Raw genomic sequence first — 23,758 nt, forward strand, 5'->3', positions numbered from 1 at the left:
GAGATTTTGGCCGGCTTTTCCCCGCGCGCTGAAGGGAAACCCTCCCGGGTCCGAAAAACTCTCATAGCCTCACATTGCGCGGCAAGAGTCCCCAGTCAACCTCCGGGCCTCGCGTTGTAAACCCTGGAGCTCGAAGGGGACCCGAGGGTCATCTAGTCCAACCCCCTGCAATGCAGTGAGGCGGCGGCGGCGGCCGCTGCTCCTGCAGTGCGAAAGGCGGGCGGCGCCAACCCTCGTCCTCCGAGCGGCGGCGCCTGTCAGTGACAGCCGCGGAGAAGAGCGCGCGGCCCCGGCAGCCTCGAGGCGGCCGGCGGCGGCTCCTTTAAAAGCAGAGTTCCCCCACCACCGCCCTCAGAGCCGCGAGGCGATTGGCTGAGCGCGGCCCGCTCTTTCCTCTCGCGCGGCGGCGGCCGAGGGGCCCGTTGGTGTCGCCTGGCGGCTGGGCTGCGCCTCGGAGCACCTTTGAGGAGGAGGCGACACCCGCCCGCCCCCGCGCTCGCCCCTTCAGACGCCGCGCGAACCTGCGTGTGGGAAACGAGGGCGGCGGCGGCGCCCCCTCCCGCCTTTCCCCCTCGGCGGCCGCCCGTTTTCGAGGCTTGTGACGTCGGCGGCTCCCTCAGGCAGCGGCTGGCGGGAGGGAGGGAGGAGTCGTGAGGGGACGGCGGCGGCGGCGGCGCTGGCGCTTCTTCTTCTTCCCGGAAGGCTGCGGCGAGGCTGTGTGGAAGCCTCGGCTTGAGGGGCCGCATCTTGGCGGGGGAAGCGTGAGGCAGGCGGGGGCCGCTGCCGGCCAAGAGCATCGCCGGCCTCATCATCACCTGGCGCGGAGGGCGGCGCGCGGGCGGGGAGGGGCCGCGGGGCGGTTGCCTCGCCGAGGAGGAGGCGCGGCGTGTGGCGTTGCCTCCGGAGTGCGGCATATAGTGTCGCCCAGCAGCGGCGCGGCGCCGCTCGGCAGTTTAAAGCGCCCTCGGGAGTAGCAGCAGAACCAGCCTCCTTCCCGCCCGCTCCTCGCCCGGCTCCGCGTGAGGAGGAGCAGCAGCAGCAGCCATGAAAGGGAAGCAGCAGCCGCCTCACACGCCGCCTCCGCCGCCCAGCGCCGGCTCTCCTCTGCTGAAAGACGACGCCGACGAAGCGCCTCGCTTCCCGGCCAGCGACGGGGATGCCGGCGGAACGGGCGCCCCTGCGGAGCCCGGCACCGCGCCGGCGCCCGCCTCGGCTGCCGGCGACGGGCTGGCTCTCCGGCCGCTGGGTCCGACGCCGAGCCAGAGCCGCTTCCAGGTGGACCTGGTGGCCGAGAATGCGGGGCGAGCGGCCGCGGTGGGGGAAGAAGAGGCGGCGACGGCGGAGGCCCCCAAACCCCCCGGGGACGGGAAAGGCGGCGAGGAAGCCAAAGGCCGGTTCCGGGTGAACTTCGTGGACCCTTCGGCCGGCGACGACAGCTCGGGGGAGCCCGGCGGCGAAGGCTGCAACGTGAGCTTCCAGAACGGGGGCGACACGGTGCTGAGCGAGGGGAGCCTGCATTCGGGCGGCGGCTCCGGGGGCCACCACCACTACTACTACGACACCCACACCAACACCTACTACCTGCGCACCTTCGGACACAACACCATCGACGCCGTGCCCAGGATAGACTATTACCGCCACACGGCCTCCGGACTCGGGGAGAAGCTCATCCGGCCCAGCCTGGCGGAGCTGCACGACGAGCTGGACAAGGTGAGAGGGATGCGCAGCCAGCGGGCGAGCTCCGCGCGCGGCTGCGTTTGGCAGAGGATCGCGGGGTGGGAGCAAGAGGGGTGGGAGCAAGAAAGCCGGTCTCGCAAGCCTGGGTTGCGGCGCCGTGCAGAAGTGCAGAGGCATCATCATCCTCCTCTTCTTTGGCGATCCTTCGTAGCCGAGTAAGATTGTCTTCCATAAACACGGTTTTGACAGGGAGCAGAGGCATCATCACTTTCAGGAGTCGTAGATGCGACAGCAACCCGCGGGCTAACTTAATCCCCGTGTCTAAAAGATCTTTGACAAGCGGTTTCGGTCTGTGCCAGCCTTCGGTTCCTGAGATGTTGCTGGACTACAATTCCCATCATCCCCAGCCAGCATAGCCAGTGGTCGGGGAGGATGGGAGCTATAGTTAAAGAGCATGGGGGGGGGGGGAGAAACTGCCTTGCTCTTTACCAGTTTGCTATTTTGTATGCTACACACTCTGGAGTTGCAGCCTGCTGCGATTAGGCACACGTGCTTTATTTTTATATTTCTTTAAAGCAAGAGACGTCTGGTAGACCTTGCTATGCATGGGTAAAGGGGCTACATACAGGCTGATGCAATGCTCTGGTGCTGCTATAGACTAGATAAACACCCCTATGGGCTGCCAAAACTGGCTGAGCTTAAGTAAGGAGTGCTAAGCTTATGTCACTGTCCTTCGTGCATTCTTTGCACATGAACTCGGCCTTCTCAGGTGCACGTGGAAAATACTGTACTTTATCTAATTCTTCCATCTGCTTTGTGTATGTGTTGTCTGCTGTCCCAAGTGCACATGGGAGCATGAAACATGTGCTTATATATCTACAAAAGTAACTGGAGAATTTGCAGCTGAATATCATGGCAAACTACTTGCTGTTAATTTCCTAAGCGGTGATAACACCAACAAAGATGAGTATTTACCTCTTGTGAACTCCATCCCTCTTTCCTTCCTGTTTATTTTCAGCAGAAGTTTCTTGCATGGGGTCAGCTGAGGAGAACATGAAGCAAGCCCCAACTAGGGATCAATCAAAGGTCACTTTGAGATAGGCCAAAGGAAATTAATTTGTCTCTGCTTTTATAAACATAGCCTCTGGGTACCACCATCACCCCTTATCTAAGTACTGGAATTATTCAGTGACACAAACTGTTTGCCATATTGCATGGATTAGGCTTAAAATAATTCAACTTTATTTTTTGTTCTCTTTTAAAGGCACTTGTTTACATCATGCTTCTCTTTATGGGCTGCTGCATTCTGCATAAACTTGCATGTCTGATTGCCTCCTCAGTATCCTCAGGAATGGTTTAAGCTTTTTAACTATCTTCATCCGTTTAGTATTAGTGCTTTATTAACTGTTCCTAGAATCCTAATGCTTCTTGTGGTGTTCACAACCTGGTTTTTAAAAGTAGGGACTAAGCTTTGTTTTAAAGGGTATTTGTTACTGATTCTCACACAAGACAACTGAAGGTGCTATGTTAATTCCCTGACTTTTAACAGTAGATCAGAATTAAATACCCTCTTCAATTTTGTGTCATACTGTGGGAAAAGGTAAGCTAACATGAGAAACTTTTAAAAAAAGTTTTCTGAAGTGTGAAATACATTTATTAGGAAATCCAGCAATAAGGTTTTTGTTTGTTTTTGTTTTGATTTCTTCAGACCTATGTCCTTTAGATAGAAAACAACCCCATTTTCTTACATGGTAGAAGTGGTTAGTACATTTTAAAGAAGCATCTTAAACAAACATTTGAATATATTTAACTAAATCCCTACCACATGTTTCAATTTAAATGGTACATCTGTTATTTACTGCATATACCTATACCTACCTGTAGGTACATGGTGACATCACTCTTTAAAATGGGACTTCTGTTTCTTAAAGAGGAATACATACCTTCATCTGTCACTTATCTGTAAGACGTTTCCTATATTATGATGAAAATCCCACAAAGAGAAGATTGTGATATTTTAACCCTGGTAATGTGTTCACTTTTCCCAGTAGAGTAAGTTGCATATTCAGTTGTTCTGTTGGAAACCTTCACTGACTAATAGGATGAATTGTAAACATATGAAAGCATGCTAAAGTATGGGCTTCAACCATTCACTACCTGACTTGACCACTTACTGCAAATTTTAAACAACAATAATTTCAAGAGGGGAAGATGTTGCTGATACATCCAATTCACTCCTTTAAATTTCAGTGAATAAACAGTGGTGCAGTACCTTAGCAATATATTGTAAATATTTACTCCTGACTGTTTACAATATGTTGTATGTTTAGTGTATGTAGATTAAAAAAAAAGAATTGAAATATTTTTAAAAAATTTGGATGGCTTGTTAAAGTAACCCGTTTAAAATGCTGCATGCTGCAAGACCTAGCAGCTGCCTCGGTTGTGTTTTCAGTAGTGATTGAAGTACCTGAAGCCATGTTCAACCTGGCATATGGCCCCACGGTTAGTAGGTAACCATTGACTAGGTTGTGAAGAATGAAAAGAATTACAGTGTTGTGTGTGAGTAGAAGAGTCTCTGTAAAGCACAACCAGGCAGGACCCTTAGCAAATACATACTATCACACCTTTGAGGAAGTTCAGAAATGTAGGTTCATCTTTATTTTATTTTTTTAAAAGAACACTTGTGCATCTTCTGTGCTGCTGAAAGATTATACTCACCTTGGCAGGTTACGTTTTCAAGCTGCTAAAATTATAGCACAGGGGTAGTCAACCTTTTTATACCTACCGCCCACTAAAGCATCTTTCTTGATGGTAAAATTTCCTTACCGGCCACCAGTGCTTGATGGAAGGAGGATTCAGCTTGTGCTGTAGAACCCCCTACCGCCCACTTAGAATCCTAGTGGGCGGTAGGGACCAGGTTGACAACCCCCTGTTACAGCATAACTTAAGTATAGTTGGTGGTCAGTTTGTATCTAACCCACAAACACCCTGTGATGACTTTGAAAACAGGCAAATGAGGTAGTTGCGAAAGGAAGCTTCATAGCACATGTTGGAGACCTCTTGAGGCAATAGCCATTGTAGCCTTTCCCATTGTGGCCTGGTTCACCTGTGACAGTAAATCAGGGGCAAAACAAATGATGACTTACTGGGAGCTGGTGCACCAACCCCCTCCCTGCTTTTGCCCCACCCAGAGGAAACCAGGGATAGATGTAAACTAGGCTTGTGGATTATTTCTCTCCAAACCAGCTATGAAAACAAGCCAAGAGCTCCGGGAGGAAGGGAATAGGTTTTAGTTGAGTAGCGTGCACCAGCGCACTTGCTTGTTCTGTGACTTACTCTTATATGTGAACCAGGCTAGTCTTTGCTTCCTTTTCCATCTTTTCAAGGGTGGAAGGTGAGCAAGAAGTTACAGCAATCCTGAGGAGCCACTAACTATATGTGTCAGGGTAATTTTGGTAGTTTGGAATAACTTGGGGGCTTTCATGAAAACAAAGAAATACTAGTAACCTTGGCCTGTACCTATCCATTCCTTCCATAGGGGCATAGTTCATTTTTATCTCAATTTTCTATTGTGGGAATAAAGTGCCTTACCATCATTAAAATGGAGCAGTAGTAAGACACCAGAAAGTAAAACATTAACTCACAGTGCTGATGAAAGAGGCTGGCTTGACTCATCATAATGATAGTGTCATCCATGATATGCGTGGGAAAATTTCTATTTTACAAAAAAATCAATAAAAAATCAATTGCTTTTTGCTGTGGAAAATTTTCTGTTTTATAAGTTCATTAATAACAGTGAATGGATGTCAACTGCAAATATATATTAGATATGTTTGACAGTTCAAGTATTTTTTCCCTTTGTTGACCAACAAACAAGCATGCTAAATTAGATCACTCTCTAGGGCGTCAGAAAAATTTCATATATATATGGGGTGTGGGTGGCGCTGTGCGTTAAATCACAGAACCTAGGACTTGCTGATCAGAAGGTCGGCGGTTCGAATCCCCACAAACGGGGTGAGCTCCCGTTGCTCCGTCCCTGCTCCTGCCAACCTAGCAGTTCAAAAGCACGTCAAAGTGCAAGTAGATAAATAGGTACCGCTCTGGCAGGAAGGTAAATGGCGTTTCCGTGCGCTGCTCTGGTTCGCTAGAAGCGGCTTAGTCATGCTGGCCACATGACCAGGAAGCCTTCGGCCAATAAAGTGAGATGAGCACCGCAATCCCAGAGTCGGTCACGACTGGACCTAATGGTCAGGGGTCCCTTTACACACACACACACACATATTCTCCTGCAAATTATTGGAACTTGCATTGGAAGTGCAATGTTATGTTATGACTGCTGTTCACTGCTATGTTGAACACGTCACCATCTAGGACAGGAAGGAGTTTTTGCCTCCCCCTCTTGTCCCGTATTCCACCCTATTTAATTGCTTCAATTGAATTCAGTGGGAAGCACTGAGAACTGATCCCACTTCTAATGTGTTTAACCCTGCTAGAATCTTGTGCGTACCTTTTAAATAAGTGAAAAGTAGTGTAGAGAATGTGCCTGCCCAATCTAGATACGACCAACAGCACATTCCTACCATGGTTAGAAGAGACGCTGCAGCTCTACAGTGAATGATTGCTGTGCCTTCAGTTGTCAAGAGGGGAGGGACTAAGCTCAGTGGCAGAATGGCAAGCTTTACTTGTAGAAGTTCCTAAGTTCAATCAGTTGTGTAGGACTGGAAAAGATCCCTGGTGCCAGTCAATGTGAGGATAATATTGAGAGTATAAGGACCAATGGTCTGATTGTGAATGGGGCAGCTTTCAGTGTTCTTATTGTGGTGATGCTTTGCCTACCATTCCCAGCTCTTGCAGGCGAGGACAAAGATGCTGGATGACTTCAAATTAAGAGGCACAATTTGACACTTTGGCTGCTCGCCTGGGGGTAACTGCTTCTTAGTGAATATATCGCAAACTGCATGGCTGCCATAATGGTGCAAATGGGGCTTTATGTAGTTCCATGGTTAATTCCAATCAACTTGTGCAATCATAGTTGGGATGAATGTTGATAGTAACATTCAGTACATATAATATAGCTTGTAATACATTTGCATTGATCCCCTAATTAATAAACACTTTATGATCATATCCTTTCATATTGTTGGGTTTGGGATAGTATGTAAAACTCATACTATCACAGTTTTTTGGACGCAAAAGTTCCACACTTAATCCTAAAGTTGATGGATAAAACAAAGAGTAAAAATGTACCTATTTTGCTAACTTTGCTGTTGGCTCCATTATAATGCTAGAACATAAAAGGCAATTATGTCAAGTTGTGGTATGAGACCTATATTTCAGTAGTATTGTCTGCTGTCTCTGAGTCTCTTGAGGCTGCAGCCCAGTATGCACTGACATGGAAGTAAGTCCCATTGAACTCGGGTAGCCTTACCACTGGGTAGACATGTGTAGGATTGAGCTGGGCATGTAAATGCCTTCAAAAGCATTTTCAATAAATCGCTTGAGAGAGAGGCATATTTAACTGCATGATAAACAGCCAAACTATATAATTCTGTGGATCTAATCGAATGATGGCCTTTTCAGGGGACTCTTAATCTCCCTCCCACCCACCCTTTACAAGCAGCCAGATTGGGAGCAATGTTCACTTTACTTTCCCCCACTTTTATTCATTTTAGCTTTTAATGTTTATGAATGTGAGATCTCCTTGACCTTAAGATTCAAATCTTTGAGTAAGAATCTTTGGCCCATGAGGGTCATTTTCAAATAAACTTCTCTACTGGTTTTTAAGGCGCTAATGTTCTTGTGGCAAGCAAGATGGTAGAGGAGGATAGAACTTTTATTGATATAAAAATGAACTGCTGGGTGAAGTTGGCTGATATTTGTGAAATTTATTCATAACCTATGTGATGAGACAGAGGAGGTGGTCAATAGTGCTACCAAAAAAAATCCAATTTGGGAATGGAGATTTATTCCCCAGGCACAGTTTGGAATTAAGCTCTGGATGAATATAATTGGTTTTATGAGTAGCTATTCCCATGTCTGAAAATTATTTATTTGTATGGAGGATATGTACCATATTGTAGGTTTTCTGTATTGGTGTGTTTGAAGTTAATGCTTTTGAATGAAAAGTTTGGAAAACACAATAAAACATCAAATAAAAAAAATGAACCTTAATTGATATGGCCATTAGGATCCTTTAAACTTTCATTCTGTTGAGACATTCACAGGCTGTCTCCCAGTGTATTCTTGAGTGGTGTTTGTAGAGCAGATGTATGGCAACAATCTTTGTGTAAAGAAGATCCTAGATGTATCTTCAAATTTGTACAATGTGAGCGTCTAAGCACAGCAGACTTTTCAAAAGTACTGCAACAGATGCTCCTAAAGCAGCTAGGTCATAAAACAAATGAAGTATAACAATCACAAAGGCGGCAAATTCCAACCACACTCAATAGGAATTTATGTGTGCGCTCTTTAGTTATAGGATTCTCTTCTCTTCCCACCCTGCACCTCTTATCATATTAAATGACTTTGAATGGTGTGTTGTGTGTAAGTGTAACTGGCTGTTTAACCCATTCCTTCATTGCTGTTTTGTCTGCTCAGAGTAACCCCTCCTTCCAGATACTTTTCATCACATGCTGCTTTTTCTTCCTCAGCTGCTTTACATGATAAAAGAGAAGATTAGGGCGGAGGTGGAAAGTGGAATAATAGGAACAACATGAAATCTGTCCTTCTGTCTGGGAATGCAGAGAAAAACTTTCAGTTTGAGGATGGGAGAAAAATGTTTGATCTGTACTTAGGGCGAATGTTGTCATGATAACCTGGTTGAGAAGAGGAAGATTGGCCTGCAGAACTATGTGCAAATGAGGAGGTGTTGAGGATTAATGCAAGGTCAAGAGCTGAAATATTAACTTGATGGCTCTTAAAGTCTTACAACTGACTACAAAGTTTTCCAGTAACTAATGACTGAGAATTAGCAAGTGGGAAATCTGTTTAAGGGGCTATATTACTAAACAAATTACAGTGGTACCTCGGGTTACATATGCTTCAGGTTACAGACTCCGCCAACCCAGAAATAGTACCTCGGGTTAAGAACTTTGCTTCAGGATGAGAACAGAAATTGTGCCCCAGCGGCACAGCAGCAGCAGGAGGCCTCATTAGCTAAAGTGGTGCTTCAGATTAAGAACAATTTCAGGTTAAACGCGGGACCTCCAGAATGAATTAAGTACTTAACCTGAGGTACCACTGTTAATGAAGCTAATGAAGCCCTGAGTTCAGTAAACCTGTATTGGCACAGTTTGATTTGTCAAGCTGCTTGCTCGGGGAGGAAAGTCTGTAAAAGTACTATTCTTGGGTGAGATAGAGTTCAAGTTTGAACTAGAACTTTGGCGGGTGGGAATCTAGTGCTATAAACAAGAGCCCTTTCTACACCTATGGCTAAAAGTGTGAACAGAACTTAACAACTCTTTCAGAAATAAATATATTCCAGTGTGATTGACCATGATCCTTGGAAACTGACTTATGCCCAGGATACTTCTTAAGGAGCTTTTTTCAAAGGTCCTGAGTGCTGGATAGCTCAGTTGGTGGATGAACTTATCTGCAGCTTTTTCTCTCACAGTACTATACTTAGCAGCCTTTTGTTCCTGGTGGCAGGAGATCCATCAGTAGACTTGAATTTTCTGTCTGTTTTCCTGTATTGAATGGGACTCTAACCATTGTGTGGCAGCAGAGAAGATTCCATTGTGGTTCTTACTTGAAGTTATATTAGAAATACTCGTGCATAGAAGAGCTGCATGTAGAGGAACAGAACTTGGATGTAACTACACATCCTCTTATCTGTTTGCCTTAAATAATGAGCAGTCAAATAGCATTTTTATGTTCAATGCATGCATTCTTGCAATACTCTAAAATAGTCAAAAATTATTACTATTATAGGACAGGTATGGAGGAGGCTAAGTGATAGGAACCTCCTCAACTTAACTCACTTAGCCACTATTTTGGGCCAACTCTTACATGTCACCAGCACAGCAATATGTTTTGATCCACTGCTTTAATATTATACATAAATAGGACAGAAACGTAAGTGGTTGTATTTAGTAATTTTAACACTTAAGGTTTTTTTATGTCACTTGATCTGTGGGAGGCAACTCTCCCCTTCATCTCTCCCCAAAAAGAGCACTCTGGCCGTAAATAACATGAAGAACCTGCTAAAAAAGTTCTGAACATATAATAACCAAGAAAAATATCCCGTTTACAAGATAATAATGCAGAAACTAGGGGTGGTATTAAATGAAATTTTACTGAGAGTAGACCAATTAAAAATAATGGCTCTAACCTTAAGTAAAACATAGTTGAATGCCAACCATTGTCAGTAATACATCATACAAGGTAATGTATGTTGTGAAATCTTGACATTTGTCACACTGCCACATATGTGCATAATACCTCAGTGTTTTCATTCTGAGTACTGTCCTATTGAAAGGTATCCACTTACTTCAGTATTCTATGTATTTATATTTATATAGGTAACACATACATAATGCAGTGTTGTCTTTTATTCATGTAACAATAATACTATGTTGATTTTAGAGTTGATAATTCTTTTACTATGTCTATATAATTGTTCCATGAAAGTCCAATACTTGGGTCAGGGTACTGTGCATGATTGTACATCAGTTACAACAAGATTTTTTTTATGTTAACATATCAACAGTTGACTAAATTACAGCACAACCCTATGCATATCTAGTTTCACAAAATGGAAAGCCATGGGTTGTTGTTTTTTCAAACCATGAGTTAACCATGAGTTGCCCTGTAGATGATCAACAAACTGTGATTTGTTTTGTTTTCCAGCTGCTCTTGCACCATGCTTTTGTAGTTTGGTAAGCATCTGTGGTGGAGGGATAAAAATCATGGTTAAGGAAAGATGCTGGATTCACAAAGAAGAGCAAGCCATAGGTGTTTTTCCTTTTTTTGAAACCCAAGCGTTGTAAGCCAACAGCAAACCATGGTTAAGCTCCTGGTAGAGTTTACTTAGTGCTCTAAGTCATGGTTTACTAAACAATGGTTTAGTGTTATGTGCTAACCAGGTCTGATACTAGAATGATCAGAACACATGCTGCCAAACATTAGTTTTATTTTTTGGTTATTTTTTTTGCTAAAAGCCTGAATATTTTCTAGTTTTATAAAATTCAAATGTTCTGGCATTTTATTTTTTAATAGTTTGCATTTCACCAAGTAGTCCAAATCTTCCCATCGCTCCTAAATTTTAATTTGTTCTATCTAGATTCCATTTTGCTCTGTGAGAATCTAGTAAGTATTCTGTCATCTGTGCTGTGGCACTAGTGAGTGACCTATGGCATCCTGATTTTGTGTATTGTCTTAAATAGTTCTTTTTAAATGTCATGCTATCAATTTTAACTGTCTGCACAACTAGTTAAAATTTGGGGAGGAGGAATTTTCAATCCCAGGCCAGTTCTTTCAAGACTTACAAAGATTTTTCCTGGACTTACAAATACGCATAGGAGGTATATTGTACTGTGACCTTGGAATCTAATGCAGATAACTGTGTTTGCTAATTTTTCAGCCCTTGCAATGAGGGTATAAAGATCATTTTCTGCCTTTTTGAATGATAGCATCAATTAGAATTTTTTTCTTTGGTATCTTGCTGAAGTATCTGAGTCCAGAACAGATGCCTTTTTCTACACTTATGGAATGTAGCCTAATGAGGGGAAATTCAGCCATTTTAATATTATGGTATACTGTTGTATTAATGCAGTAACTTTCCATACTGGATAGAAATTATGTTTGGCTGATCAGTTGCTTTCATTCCCCCCCCCCCATTAATACATATTAATTAGCTTTATGCCATGTTTGGTATTACTTTTTGCTGGCCAAGCTTTAAATTTAACCTTGTGTGGAGGAAAATTACACACTATTCCCTGAGCAACTCTCCTGTGGGATCCAGTGATCCTCAAAAGGAGACATTGCTTCTGCTTCATTTCACTTTTACCCTCTTGTTGAAGTGTTATTCCTTCAAATCTAGAATCTGATAAAGTCCACAAAATACACAAGCACAGCTAAGTTTTTATATGCCAGTGCTTTTGAAAAATGTGATGATAGGAAGGTATCTAATTCATCTTGTATGTGCTTCAAACCTTTACGTTCAATTAACCAACTTGACAGTTACCAAGATTGTGGATGAAAATAGCCTTTTTCATTAACTTGTTCCTTCAGCTTACATGCAAATGCAATTCTGAAACATAGGTAATATTTCGATCAGTGGGATCTAAATGTACTTAGGATTGCAACTTTAAACAGAGGCTCAATAGGTTTCCGTTTCATCCAACCCACTCCTTCTGATTGTTGCTTTACTACAGGAACCATTTGAGGATGGATATGCAAATGGAGAAGAAGGAACTCCTACGGGAGATGCCACTGCCACTTATACTGCTGAAAGTAAAGGGATTGTCAAGTTTGGTTGGATTAAAGGTGTATTGGTAAGTATAACTTTGGTAATGATAAACCCATCTGTACTATTTTCTTAGTAACTGATGAAGCAACAATTGAATACGTCTACTTTCAAGATTATTATATTGCAGATTTTTTAAAAAAGAAAGAGCAAAATAATTAACGTGTAGTAGTTTCTGTTTTCTGTATCTGCTACTCTCGTTGTTGTTTTTAAAAAAGAAATATGTATCAAGATACATTTGCATTTGTCTCCCTAGCTTTTTATTACTGTGCCCTAAAATGATTTAGGACATCCATGAATGGCCAAACACTTTCTCTCTTCCTGCTGTTCCTTAACCCAAAGATAAACTCCGGTTCATCTTTGAGTGTCTAGCAAATTAAATTTCATTCCTTCAGACACTTTACTAAGAGGCAAATCCCATTTAACTTGGTGGATCTTGCTTTTGAGAAAATCTTATTAGGCCTGGCTGTAAGGTGAAGAATAATGAAAAGGCATTCATGCTACTTAAGGCAGCCTTGTATTGCATGCAGGTCCCACTTACCAAACACAATGCATTCCCAGGAAATTGTTTCTTAGGCGGGCGTTTGCATAAGCAACCGAAGATTTCTATTATTTCCTATGGGAACATTTCTAATCCGTGACTTGTCTTATCTCTCTCCTCTGCCCCCTCCATGGTTTCTGCCTGAAAATGGCTGGCGCTGTCCAGCAAACCACAAACAAGAAAGGAAGTGGGCAAACTCTGGTTTATCTGAATTAGCTGTGTGTGTAGTGAGGTTTGGGTTTGTTTCTTTATGTTTGGATAAGTGAATTTTTGCATAATAAGTGGGCAGATAGCAGGACCTGCGTGTATACAGTTTGCCTGGTAACTTTATTGCAAATGGACTAGCGGGGCAAGGATGACTCTCCTTCATCTGTAGCCAGCATGGAAATGCAGACACGAGTCACTTTGCACAGTTAACTCAGGAAACACAAGGGAGGGAACATGGTGGCTCAAATTTCATCCTCCGTCCGATAACATGCCATGATGTCATAGGGATACAGTAACTTGCACAGCTTATAACATTAACTAGATTTTGTTTCTTCTGGTGGAGTGCCTGGGGAGAGCAATCCTTTGGCCCAAATAAGGGTGAGGAGAGAGCAGTATCCTGGCTCAAATAAGTAAACAAAAGGATTTCATCTAGAAATTGGCTTCCCTGCCGTGTTCACTTAATGGGACATTCATCTCAGCTAGTAATTTTTCTTTGACTTATTGGAAGTCTAGGAAGGAATTCAGTGTCATGCTAAGGTGATTTGGGCAGGTTGAACATTTTGGCTTGCCCGACAGAGCGATTCCTGTTCCTTCCTCCCCATGATACTCTGTTCTTCCTCCTGCACCCTGCTCCCCCAGCCTGCTGTTATTGTTATTATTGTTATTTATTAAATTTGTATACCACCCTATACCTGCAGGTGTATATTGCAAGGTGTGCAAGCCCAATTTCCCATGAAAGCCGAAGCCCTTCTTTAGGACTTCCACTGACAGGACTCACTAGTTGAATCCTGTCCCTAGAATTTTAATTATGTTTTTGTTTTTTGTAAGAAGTCAGTGAATTAACTGATCCCAACCTTTTCCAATATAAAAAAAAATCTCATTCACAGGTTTATCAGACTTTATAGTTGTTTGAAAATAACTCAATGGAGAAACAATAAGATTTGTAAGATCACGATTTCTGTTACTATGGTGGTTCAAGCAAATTGCAAATTTTAAGTTTGATTTAGTTGTTTCAAAGTTGTGCTAGTCTGCTAAGGACACAGTGAATGCTAGAAGAATTTCTATCCTTCTTAACTTAGTGTTTTAAAACTGTAAATGACATGATTCCAGCTCTCATGTTATAACTGTGACAGGATGGTGGAAATTAACACAGTTCAGTTTGTACAAACAAAGCAACCTTACATGGACAAAATCCCATCTTCTGGAGGAATCTTGGCATGTCTGTAGTATATTTTATCTTGACATGGCAAAAAAAAGTATTTACGGTACTTTAAATAATTGGAGTTTTTGTATTGTTTTCCAGTTTACAATTGTACAGAGTATTAAGTACCTATTTATTATTGTTGCTTATTATAATTGTTAGTCACTTTTCTCAGTAACCCCAAACCACTTACTTTAAAAACTTTTTAAAAACAACCAGGTAAAATCCCTAAAAACACAGCTATACAAGTAGAAGGTATGACTACCTGATCCCACTCCACTAAAAGATGCCACAACACTGCCTTTCAAATTAAGGGCCAAGAGAGAAAAGTATTTGCCTGGTGCCTAAATATAGATAAAGATGGTACCAAGTGTGCCTTCCTGGGGAGAGGACTCCACAACCGCCATCGAAAAGTCCAATTCTTGTGTTTCCACCCTCCAAACCTCCTGTGGAAGGGAGCACTTGAAGAAGGGCCTCAGATTTAGCTGCTGCTGCTGCTGCTGCAGCGTTTGGGTCATAAACACTTCTGCTTAAACATTAATAATATTTGTTTTATGTTAAGGAGAAGTATAATTTTCATAATGTAGTGACTTCAGTCACTGCGCTTTTAAAAATGGTCTGTTAAAGCAGGCCTACACAAATTGCAAGACGTCAAGTCAAATGGGCCCACCATATGGTGGCCCAGAGAAGAGATTGATAAATCCCTACCACTGCTACTGATCCAGGACTGGAAGAATTGAAGATAATAAATTGCCACAAAGCATGTCTGGTGTGCTGTTTGGCTTGAATCACAAGTCGAGGTGCTTGGTTGCCTGCATAACAGCAGACTTTTGAAGTTGACCCTGTGAACTCGATTCTTAAAACTCTGTTGTAGCTTATTCAAAATGATACCTCTATAATAAATATTGGGACAGCATAGCATGAAAATTCTTTGCTCTTACGGTGTTCTAGGTACGATGCATGTTGAATATCTGGGGTGTGATGCTGTTCATTCGACTGTCCTGGATTGTAGGACAGGCTGGCATAGGTAAGTGTGCCCACCAAATAAAACATCTCTGTGTACTATGTTAATCTTGATTAACTGTTAAAGATCGGTGACTTGTAACTTACAGCATTGGATGAGAATATGATTGATGGAATGCTGCTGATTACCACTGTGATATTCTTAACATGGAATATATGCTTCTTATCAGTTTCACTAAGAGGCTCAGTGTGTCTCCAGAGCAATGTTCTTTTCTTTGTTATTACAGTATGAGACACTGATTAGGAGGTAATACACATTTGAAGGATTAGTCCTGCTCAGAGCGTTACATAGGCAACAAGTAGTTTTTCATATTCCTTGTTAGTAGTTGCTAGCTTCTGTGGTGTCCTCAAAAGGTGAGGCATACTCTACCTGAAAAGGTACTCCTGAGGGCAGAAGAGGTGATAAACATGCTTGTTCTTGATGTGAACAGGTGATGTCTTGCATATTGTAGGCACATGTTAAAACAAGCTTGTTTAAAACCAGCTCGTGCATGCCTTAGGTTTAAGACATTTTTTGTTGTATTGATTTATTGAAACCAACAGCCAGCGTTTGTTAAACAATATTGTACATTTGTTTTGGGGAAAATGATAATTTCCTGTAAATAATCTTCGGAATCTTCTTACAGGACTTGCAGTCTTGGTCATTGCAATGGCGACTGTGGTGACTACGATCACAGGCTTGTCGACATCAGCAATAGCTACCAATGGCTTTGTGAGAGGAGGTAAAACAATGTTATACATGTACTTTCCTGTTTAGTTTTCTTCAAAGGGAGCCAAATCTTGTGATATTTACTTTGCATATATGCATCAAATATTTTATTTAATTGCGGAAGTACACCATAAGTGGCAAGGTTTTCTTCAAAAAACAAAGTGATTGTGCTACTGTATTTTTATTTATTTTTTTTTTTATAAAAATTTTATTGGGTTTTCACATTTTATATAGACAAAGACAAAAACACAAAAAACATAAAAACAAACAAACAGAAAAGTAAAACAACAAACATATATAGTTTCCAGAAAAAACTTATTTTCTAACCCTGGTCATTGACTTCCCCCCACCCCCTCCCTTGCATCCCTATTCCCAAATTTGTATCAGCAAATTGGCATTTCCTTATCCATCTTAATATTAGTCCTTTATATATATAAAAAAGCAAAATTAAATTTATTCTAAGTTGGACCTCAGTTCCCTTCCAACGATTTCCCATTTTGTCTTAAATAATAATCTTGTTAGCTAAATCCCATAGTCTTAAGTGTTGTTGAAACTAGATTCTTCCCTCCCTCCCTTCCCCGGTTTGTGTCCCTTCCGAAAACATGTCCAAAATAGCAATTATTAGCCCGGATTCCTTACGTCCGAGGCTCTCAAATCTCTTTCAGTCCCTCTCCGCCGGCCTAGTTGGCAATCCTTTATGTCGGTCTTCACGTCTCGAAAGAGTTCTTTCACAGTCAGTCCAAAATCTCTTCCCATATTTTCAAGCAACTGCTGAGGAATTTCCACAAGGCATAAATTTTGAACATAATCAAAGTCAGAGTCTATGTGGAGGCCCCAATTATATTTCTTTATTTTAAATTCCTTGATTTCATAAATTCCCAGGGCCTCCACTTTCATCTTCTGGATCTTTCGTAGATTTGTAGTAGGTTCAGTCCAATAGTCTCCTTGTTTATATTCCACAGATATCAGCTTCTGGACAATATTTTCCCATTTCAGTTCTTCTCTTTCTTGTTTTGTCTTCTCCTCTTCTTTGGTTATCATTTCCGGCTCAGCTGTGGATTCTTTCTCAGCCAGGTTCTCATTACATTGAACAGAACTACTTGTTTCAGGATTCAAGGTCATCAATTGTTCACTCATAGCCGTAGTCTGTTCCTGTAAGATTCCAACCAAATAAAACATCCTTTCGATTTCTCCCAGTATCTTTCCATCCACAGCCATTGTAATTCCACAGATTTCCCCCTAGAGGGAATCTGGTTACTTAGTGTTCTTTTCTCCAACAGTCCTCTGTCTTATTATTGATTCTTTGTTTCCAACAATTTTAGTTCAATTGTAACTCCTTTTAATCCAGAGGGGTCTTAAGTAGCAATTTTTCTACTATTAACAGTCCGTTTGACAGCTTTGACAGCTGTCAAACTCTGCTCTTCTTATACCAGCTCCAAAGTAGGACACTCCCGGGCCCGGGAGGGGGGGGTTGCTTACAACAGAAATATACCCCTTCCAACACTCCTCTCTCCTGCTCAAAAAAAAAATCTTTTCCAAATCTTGGAAGTTACTGTCTTTTTAAACTCACCCTTTACAGGGTAGGCACTCCAGCTTAGTTCTTTTATCGTTGCTCTGGATCGTCTGCAAGGGGGGGGGTGCGGACTTCCTTTTAACACATCCCCCGATCGTCTCAAATTCAATAGGTAAAATTCTTAGAATCCAAATTCAATTAACTCACGGGTTCTTTTTCTCAGCCGAATTTCAAGGAAGGAAGTCAGCGCTCTCCGGTCATGGCTCGCGGCTTCGCTCAGCAGAGGTAGCGATGGACTCTCGGTGCCACGCCACCCCCCGTATCCCCTCCGCAGCCTTTAAAAAGGCTCTTTGCGAATCAGGGGGGGCGCTTAAGGCACCCACCGAGTCTTCAGTCCGCAGGCTTTCGTGCCTGCGGTTTTAAGGGTCCCCGTGTCGCCGGCACGGCAAAGACCCGTCCCCCGCTGAGCCGATTCCCTCCGGAGCTCGGAGGGAATCCGCCATTCCCAGATCGCGCCAACCCCGGAAGTCCTGTGCTACTGTATTTTTAAACTGTCAGCTTGCAATAGTGAACTTTGAAATAGTGACTTTGGGGGTCATGAGGAGAGGTAGGTAGGTCACAAGTAGGGTTGGAGAGTACAGCTGGTAAGACATAGATAAAAGAATTTGAAATCAGACAAATGGTGAGTAATGCATTAGAAATGGAGAGTAACTAGATCAGTGATGTGGAACCTGTGGCCCTCCAAACATTGTTGTACTCCCATTGCCCCACCCAACATGGTCTGGAGATAACCCAACATTGGGTGGACTACAGGTTCCTCTTCCCTGACCTAGAACCACCTACGCATTCACAAGTTAAGAGGCAAACAATGCGATCCAAGCTTTGTTTTGAGAAAGAGGTACCATGTATTGTAGTGAGATTTACTTCCAGCTAATTACATTAAGGGTTGTAGTCCAAGTAATTAAAAGATGTTAGGAAAACTTAAACACTGAGCTTGCCTTTCTTAAGAGGCTAATTGCAGATTTGTATCTTGAAAATCAGCTTGGCCTTCTTCCCGGATGTTGAGCAATCTCAGTGATGCTATGGAAATGTGATTGTCTTAGGTACAGCAAGTCTGGTTTATATGTTTGTTACTATCTACAGTCGGATGCTCTGTTGATGCAACATGTTAATCATGGCTTACACAATTGGACAATTTTCACTTGGGCGTACTTTTCCACACAATTGGGCATATGAACAGTGCAGTCTTAAGGCAGTAGTGGAGCTTTCTGTAGCTATACTAAGGGACTTCTAATGGGGTTTGAGTGCTTTCCTGTCAGTGGGCCTTTTCCCCTGGCAAAGTGGTGCTTTTAACAACTCCTTGGCTAGCCTTTGACAGCTTTAGCATTGCTCTTTATATCTCCTGTGACAGGAGTGGTTAACTTGTGGCCCTCCAGATCTTGTTGGACTCTCAAGTGACTCCCATTAGTTGCAACCAGCATGACCCAGTGGTAGGGATGATGGGAATTAGAGTCCCACCGTATTTGGAGGGCCATAGGTTAACTACACCAGTCATATGAGAATAATTTATGCAGCATAAAGGTAGAAATATGATGGCTTTATTTGAGAAGATTGCTTCTTGAATAGAGTGTCCAGTGGAACAGAAAATACAATTCATGAGTAATTCTGAAGTGAATTTTCTTCACTGGTCTTATTTTTTGGGGGGTTGCTATTTGTGTTTCTTCTCTTCCTTTTCTCTACTTCAAAGTGAATGTTAGTAATCTTCAGCTGTATAATCTGATTTTTTAAAAACAGGTTTTCTATATTTTTAATGACTGCAAGAAATAAATAATAGACTTTGATAGAATTACAAGCTAGGTGGATAAGAGGAATGCTGTGGATGTAGTGTATCTTGATTTCAGTAATGTTTTTGATAATAGCAAATAGTCTTACAGAGAAGCTGGTAAAATGTGGGCTGGACAAGGTAACTCTTAGGTGACTTTGTAACTGATTGTCCTTCTAAACCCAAAGAGAACTCACTAATAGTTCCTCATCCTCCTGGAAAACAGTGACTAGTGGGGTGCCATGCTGCAGGGTTCTGTCCTGGGCCCATTGTTGCCCAACATCTTTATAATGACTTGGATGAAGGAATTGAGGGAATCCCCATCAAATTTTCAGATGACAGCAAACTGGAAGGGGTAGCTAATGCCGCAGAAGACAGAATCTGGATTCAAGATGATCTGAACATATTGAAGAACTGGGGCCAAAATTAACAAAATGAATTTCGATAGGGGGAAATGTACAGTTCTACACTTAGGCAGGAATGATAAGCTGCACAAATATAAGACGGGACACCTAGTTTGCCAGTAGTAAATGTGAAAAGAATTTAGGGGTCTTAGTTGACCACAAGCTTTACATGAGTCAACAATGTGATGCAGGAGCAAAACAAAGTAATAAACTAATGCTATTCTAGGCTGCATCAACAGAAGTATAATATCTCAATCAAGTACCATTCTATTCTGATGTAGTCAGACGCCACCTGGAGTACTGGGTTCTGGGCAGCACAATATAAGAAGGATATTGACAAGCTAGACAGTGTGCAGAGGAGGGTCTGGAAGCCAAGTCTTATGAGGAATGGTTGAGCGAAATGGGCATGGTAAAGAGGAGACAGATACGATAGCCATCTTCAAATATCTAAAGGGCTGTGTCATGGATGGAGCAATTTTCTGGAGTGTAGGACCCAAACCAATTGATTCAAATTACAAGAAATGTGATTCTAAACATCAGAAAGAATTTTCTGACAGTTGGATAACTTTAATTCTGTTATCTTACTGAAAGCTGTTACACATGTAGCTGAGGGCAACCTGATTACCAGCTGAAGTAGCAGCGAGGGGCATATCTGCATTCTACAAACGTAGAGCTTTTAGCTGTGTGTGTATAAAAACATAGTATATACCAGAGCTTGGTTACACATAGCCTTGAATCTTGCTCTAATTCTTCTTTATTCTCTCTGCAGGGGGAGCATATTATCTAATTTCCAGAAGCCTGGGTCCAGAATTTGGTGGTGCAATAGGCTTGATATTTGCATTTGCTAATGCTGTTGCTGTAGCCATGTATGTTGTTGGTTTCGCAGAGACCGTTGTAGAACTGCTTAAGGTAAACAACTTTTTTCCAGTTTTGTTTTTCACAATGATAGAATTTTTACCATCCCTTTTCTACAATATAACTATGGATTGGATTGATCTGTAATCGTTGTCAAATCCACTACTCATGTGACGTAAAATCTATAATATCGAATGACTCATTTTACACAGACATGTAAACAACCTTGGATTTGGTGCCCCCAGAGTTCTGGATGACAGGCAAAATACTTGTTGGGATCAGCCTTAGACCAAATGATTGTGACTTAGTTGCAGTAAAAATATATGCAGGATCCAACACTTGAAAATACTTCTGTAAGCCTATGGAGGGTTTAGTCCTATCGCTAAGCTTAGTAGTGTTCTTTCCCCCCCTCTAATGCAGAGCAAAGTATAAAACTTAGAGGAAACATGCTCAGCTGTTTGAAATGAATTGGAGTTTATTGGAGTCTATTATGCCTAACATGTTTAGATCCTGGTCTGACCTTCATCTAAGGTGTTTGATTTTTAAAATAAATTGACTTAAGTTAGTAAGGTAAAACATAGGGCCATTAACAGAGTTGAACCATTAAAATGTGGTGTTTAGTTCTGGTTCATGTTTATTAGTATTTCTGTTTTTAAAAAATCTGTAATTTTTTTGAAGTTGTGAATGTTTGACTCGATTTGTATGAAAAACGAACCCTACAAAAAGAATATAATAAATTCTTAAGAAAAACTGCTAGCACTTAATACCATATTTGCTAGGACTCAAAATCATATTTGATCACTGTTAGGGTAGAATTATTTCATAACAGAAAAGCGAACATATGGTGTCAACCTTGTCATAATTGTCTCTCTTTTCTTTCTGCAGGAACATAATTTAATTATGTTGGATCAAATGAATGACATCAGAATAATAGGAGCCATCACAATTGTTATTTTATTGGGCATCTCTGTGGCAGGAATGGAGTGGGAAGCTAAAGTAAGTAACAGTGATTTGAAACATCTACTGCCCTGAAAAGCTGAACACCTTTTGAAATCTGCAAACAAGTGAAGTAAACATTGACTTGAACTTACATTGGAATTAGAATTTGGAATCAGATTTCTGGCTGCAGAATATCCTTGCAGGAAATGAACTTATTTATGTTCATTATACAGTTGATTAACAAACCAGGAAAATAAACCAGTTCATAAATTTTGCACTTGGGGAGGAATGAAGGCAGGCTGGTGCTGTTGAATGCATAGTTGAGCCAGTTGTGTGAGACTTTAATGCTACCTGCACAGTAACTATTTGGAAACTGAAACCTTATATTAGTAGAGTTTTGCATATTAACTATGTTGTTCAAGGAATTGGACTTATCCTTGGTCAGTCTGGTTCATGATGTGCATTAGTCCCAATTATGTGGGTTTCCCTCATGCAGTCAAGTGTTCCCTTTGCGGCATCAAAAGGGGAAAGCAACACGTATACTGCAAAATAGAGAGACCACCCAAAAACCTAGTACAATACTGAAAGGTTACTCTGCTCGTATAGGTGATGCATTCAAACAGATCCAAGTACTCCTGCAGAGACAGTTTTTAAGTGACCCCAATGTGGTGTCTGCATTGTTAAAAGCACCCTTAACCTGTGTTTCAAGACTTTAGATGATACGTAAATTGGGAATATGAAAAGCAATCTTCAAGTGAAGCTTAATGAAAAGTTTTAATGTATTATTATTCTAGTTGCATAAGAAAAATATAATTGGGATTGTGAAGTGAGGGAGAGGTGTTTAAAAACAACAACAGAGGTCCTATATGCATACTCATGAACCTCACTGAGTTGAAGAATCTTACAAGTAAATGAGTATTTCATTGTGGACTGGGGATTTGGTCAAATGACAAATAAAATATTGATCAAATAATGGCCACGTATTTTTAAAGCATTGACATGAAACAAGCTCATCACCAATCAGTTTGATACTTCAGCTAATTACAAAAACAAGTTAGATATCTTTACAACTGTTATCACATTATCTTAAATAAATTCATTACAATTTCAGAAAAAAATATTCAATACACATATTGAAACATAACATTTAATACTCAGACTCCACATAAAAGTCACATTTCTGTAAATACTTTAATGGTTACATCAGGCATAGGCAAACTCGGCCCTCCAGATATTTTGAGACTAATTCCCATCATCCCTGACCACTGGTCCTGTTAGCTAGGGATGATGGGAGTTGTAGTCCCAAAAGATCTGGAGGGCCAAGTTTGCCTATGCCTGGGTTACATGCTATAAAGAGGTAAGTATTACATATGTTGTAGATATACTGAAAGTTACATTTTGATTCTTTCCCCCAAAAACCTGGGAAAGCATTCTCATTCTGTATTTTACTTTAACAACTCTGTGAGGTATGTTAGACTATGTATGACTGGCTGTGCTTCATGGCTGGCTGAGGATTTGTATCAGAGCATTCCCAGTTCTAACCTGAGAAGGTTTGCTGTGCTGCCCAGTCTGTGCCAGGCTATACACTACAGGGCTAGGAGGCAAGGTGATTTCACTGCTGCCCTTGCTTAACAAATGGGGCTGTAATGTAAACTGCCATCTACTCCATGGTCTTCTTGGAACATGTGATCTTAGTTGACCAGTTAATTGCCCAAGCCTACTGTTTATGTCCAGTTGTGCATGGATTTAGCTTGGATAAAAATGTATTTTAATTATGTTGATGACTTCTAAAATTACAGGCACAAATTGTTCTGCTTGTGATCCTGCTAGTTGCTATTGTTGACTTCATCATAGGAACATTTATTCCATTTGAAAGCAAGAAGCCTAAAGGATTTTTTGGCTACCAAGGTAAGGGAGAATGACCAAATATTAATTTGCTGGAAACGTAGCTGCAATGGATATCTGAAACACATTGATATTTCAATTATGTTGCTAGTGGAAATGTTTGCTTTAGCCAAAGCTATAAGACTATAATATATATCTTAAGAATGAATGCCTTGGTTCGTACGTCTATTGCAGCCATAGGCAACCTCGGCCCTCCAGAGGTTTTGGGACTCCAACTCCCATGATCCCTAGCTAACAGGACCAGTGGTTAGGGATGATGGGACTTGTAGTCCCAAAACATCTGGAGGGCCGAGGTTGCCTATGCCTGGTGTGTTGAGAGAGCAGGGATTTGGGTTCCATGTGATAGTTCATCATGCAACTCAACATGCTAATAACAGTTGATGCACAATTTCCTCTTGTTGGATTGTGTTGGAATCCGTGAAGGCTGCACAGCAATAGTGCTTAGGCAAGCAAGCGGCAATTACATTTCTTGGCCTGAGGGCTGCTCTGCGGATTGG

The 23,758-nt window shown here is 41.8% G+C and overlaps 1 protein-coding gene across 2 annotated transcripts in view; it reads left to right on the forward strand.

Annotated features, from left to right (window-relative positions):
- Nucleotides 1-501: 501 nt before the first annotated feature.
- The window catches only part of SLC12A2 (solute carrier family 12 member 2), a 52,424-nt gene continuing 29,167 nt past the window's right edge, over nt 502-23,758 (forward strand). The window contains exons 1-7 of one of the 2 annotated variants that reach the window (XM_082191544.1): nt 502-1,710; nt 12,051-12,170; nt 15,043-15,118; nt 15,741-15,836; nt 20,332-20,471; nt 21,303-21,413; nt 23,156-23,264. In XM_082191544.1, coding sequence (XP_082047670.1) covers nt 1,045-1,710; nt 12,051-12,170; nt 15,043-15,118; nt 15,741-15,836; nt 20,332-20,471; nt 21,303-21,413; nt 23,156-23,264 — 1,318 coding nt within the window. In that variant the 5' untranslated portion in view covers nt 502-1,044. The remainder of the gene's footprint in view (nt 1,711-12,050; nt 12,171-15,042; nt 15,119-15,740; nt 15,837-20,331; nt 20,472-21,302; nt 21,414-23,155; nt 23,265-23,758) is intronic. The other variant, XM_082191543.1, reaches the window with a different exon arrangement.

This window comes from Podarcis vaucheri (genome assembly GCF_965113315.1).
Source record: "Podarcis vaucheri genome assembly, chromosome: 11".
In the NCBI taxonomy this organism is placed as follows: Eukaryota; Metazoa; Chordata; class Lepidosauria; order Squamata; family Lacertidae; genus Podarcis; species Podarcis vaucheri.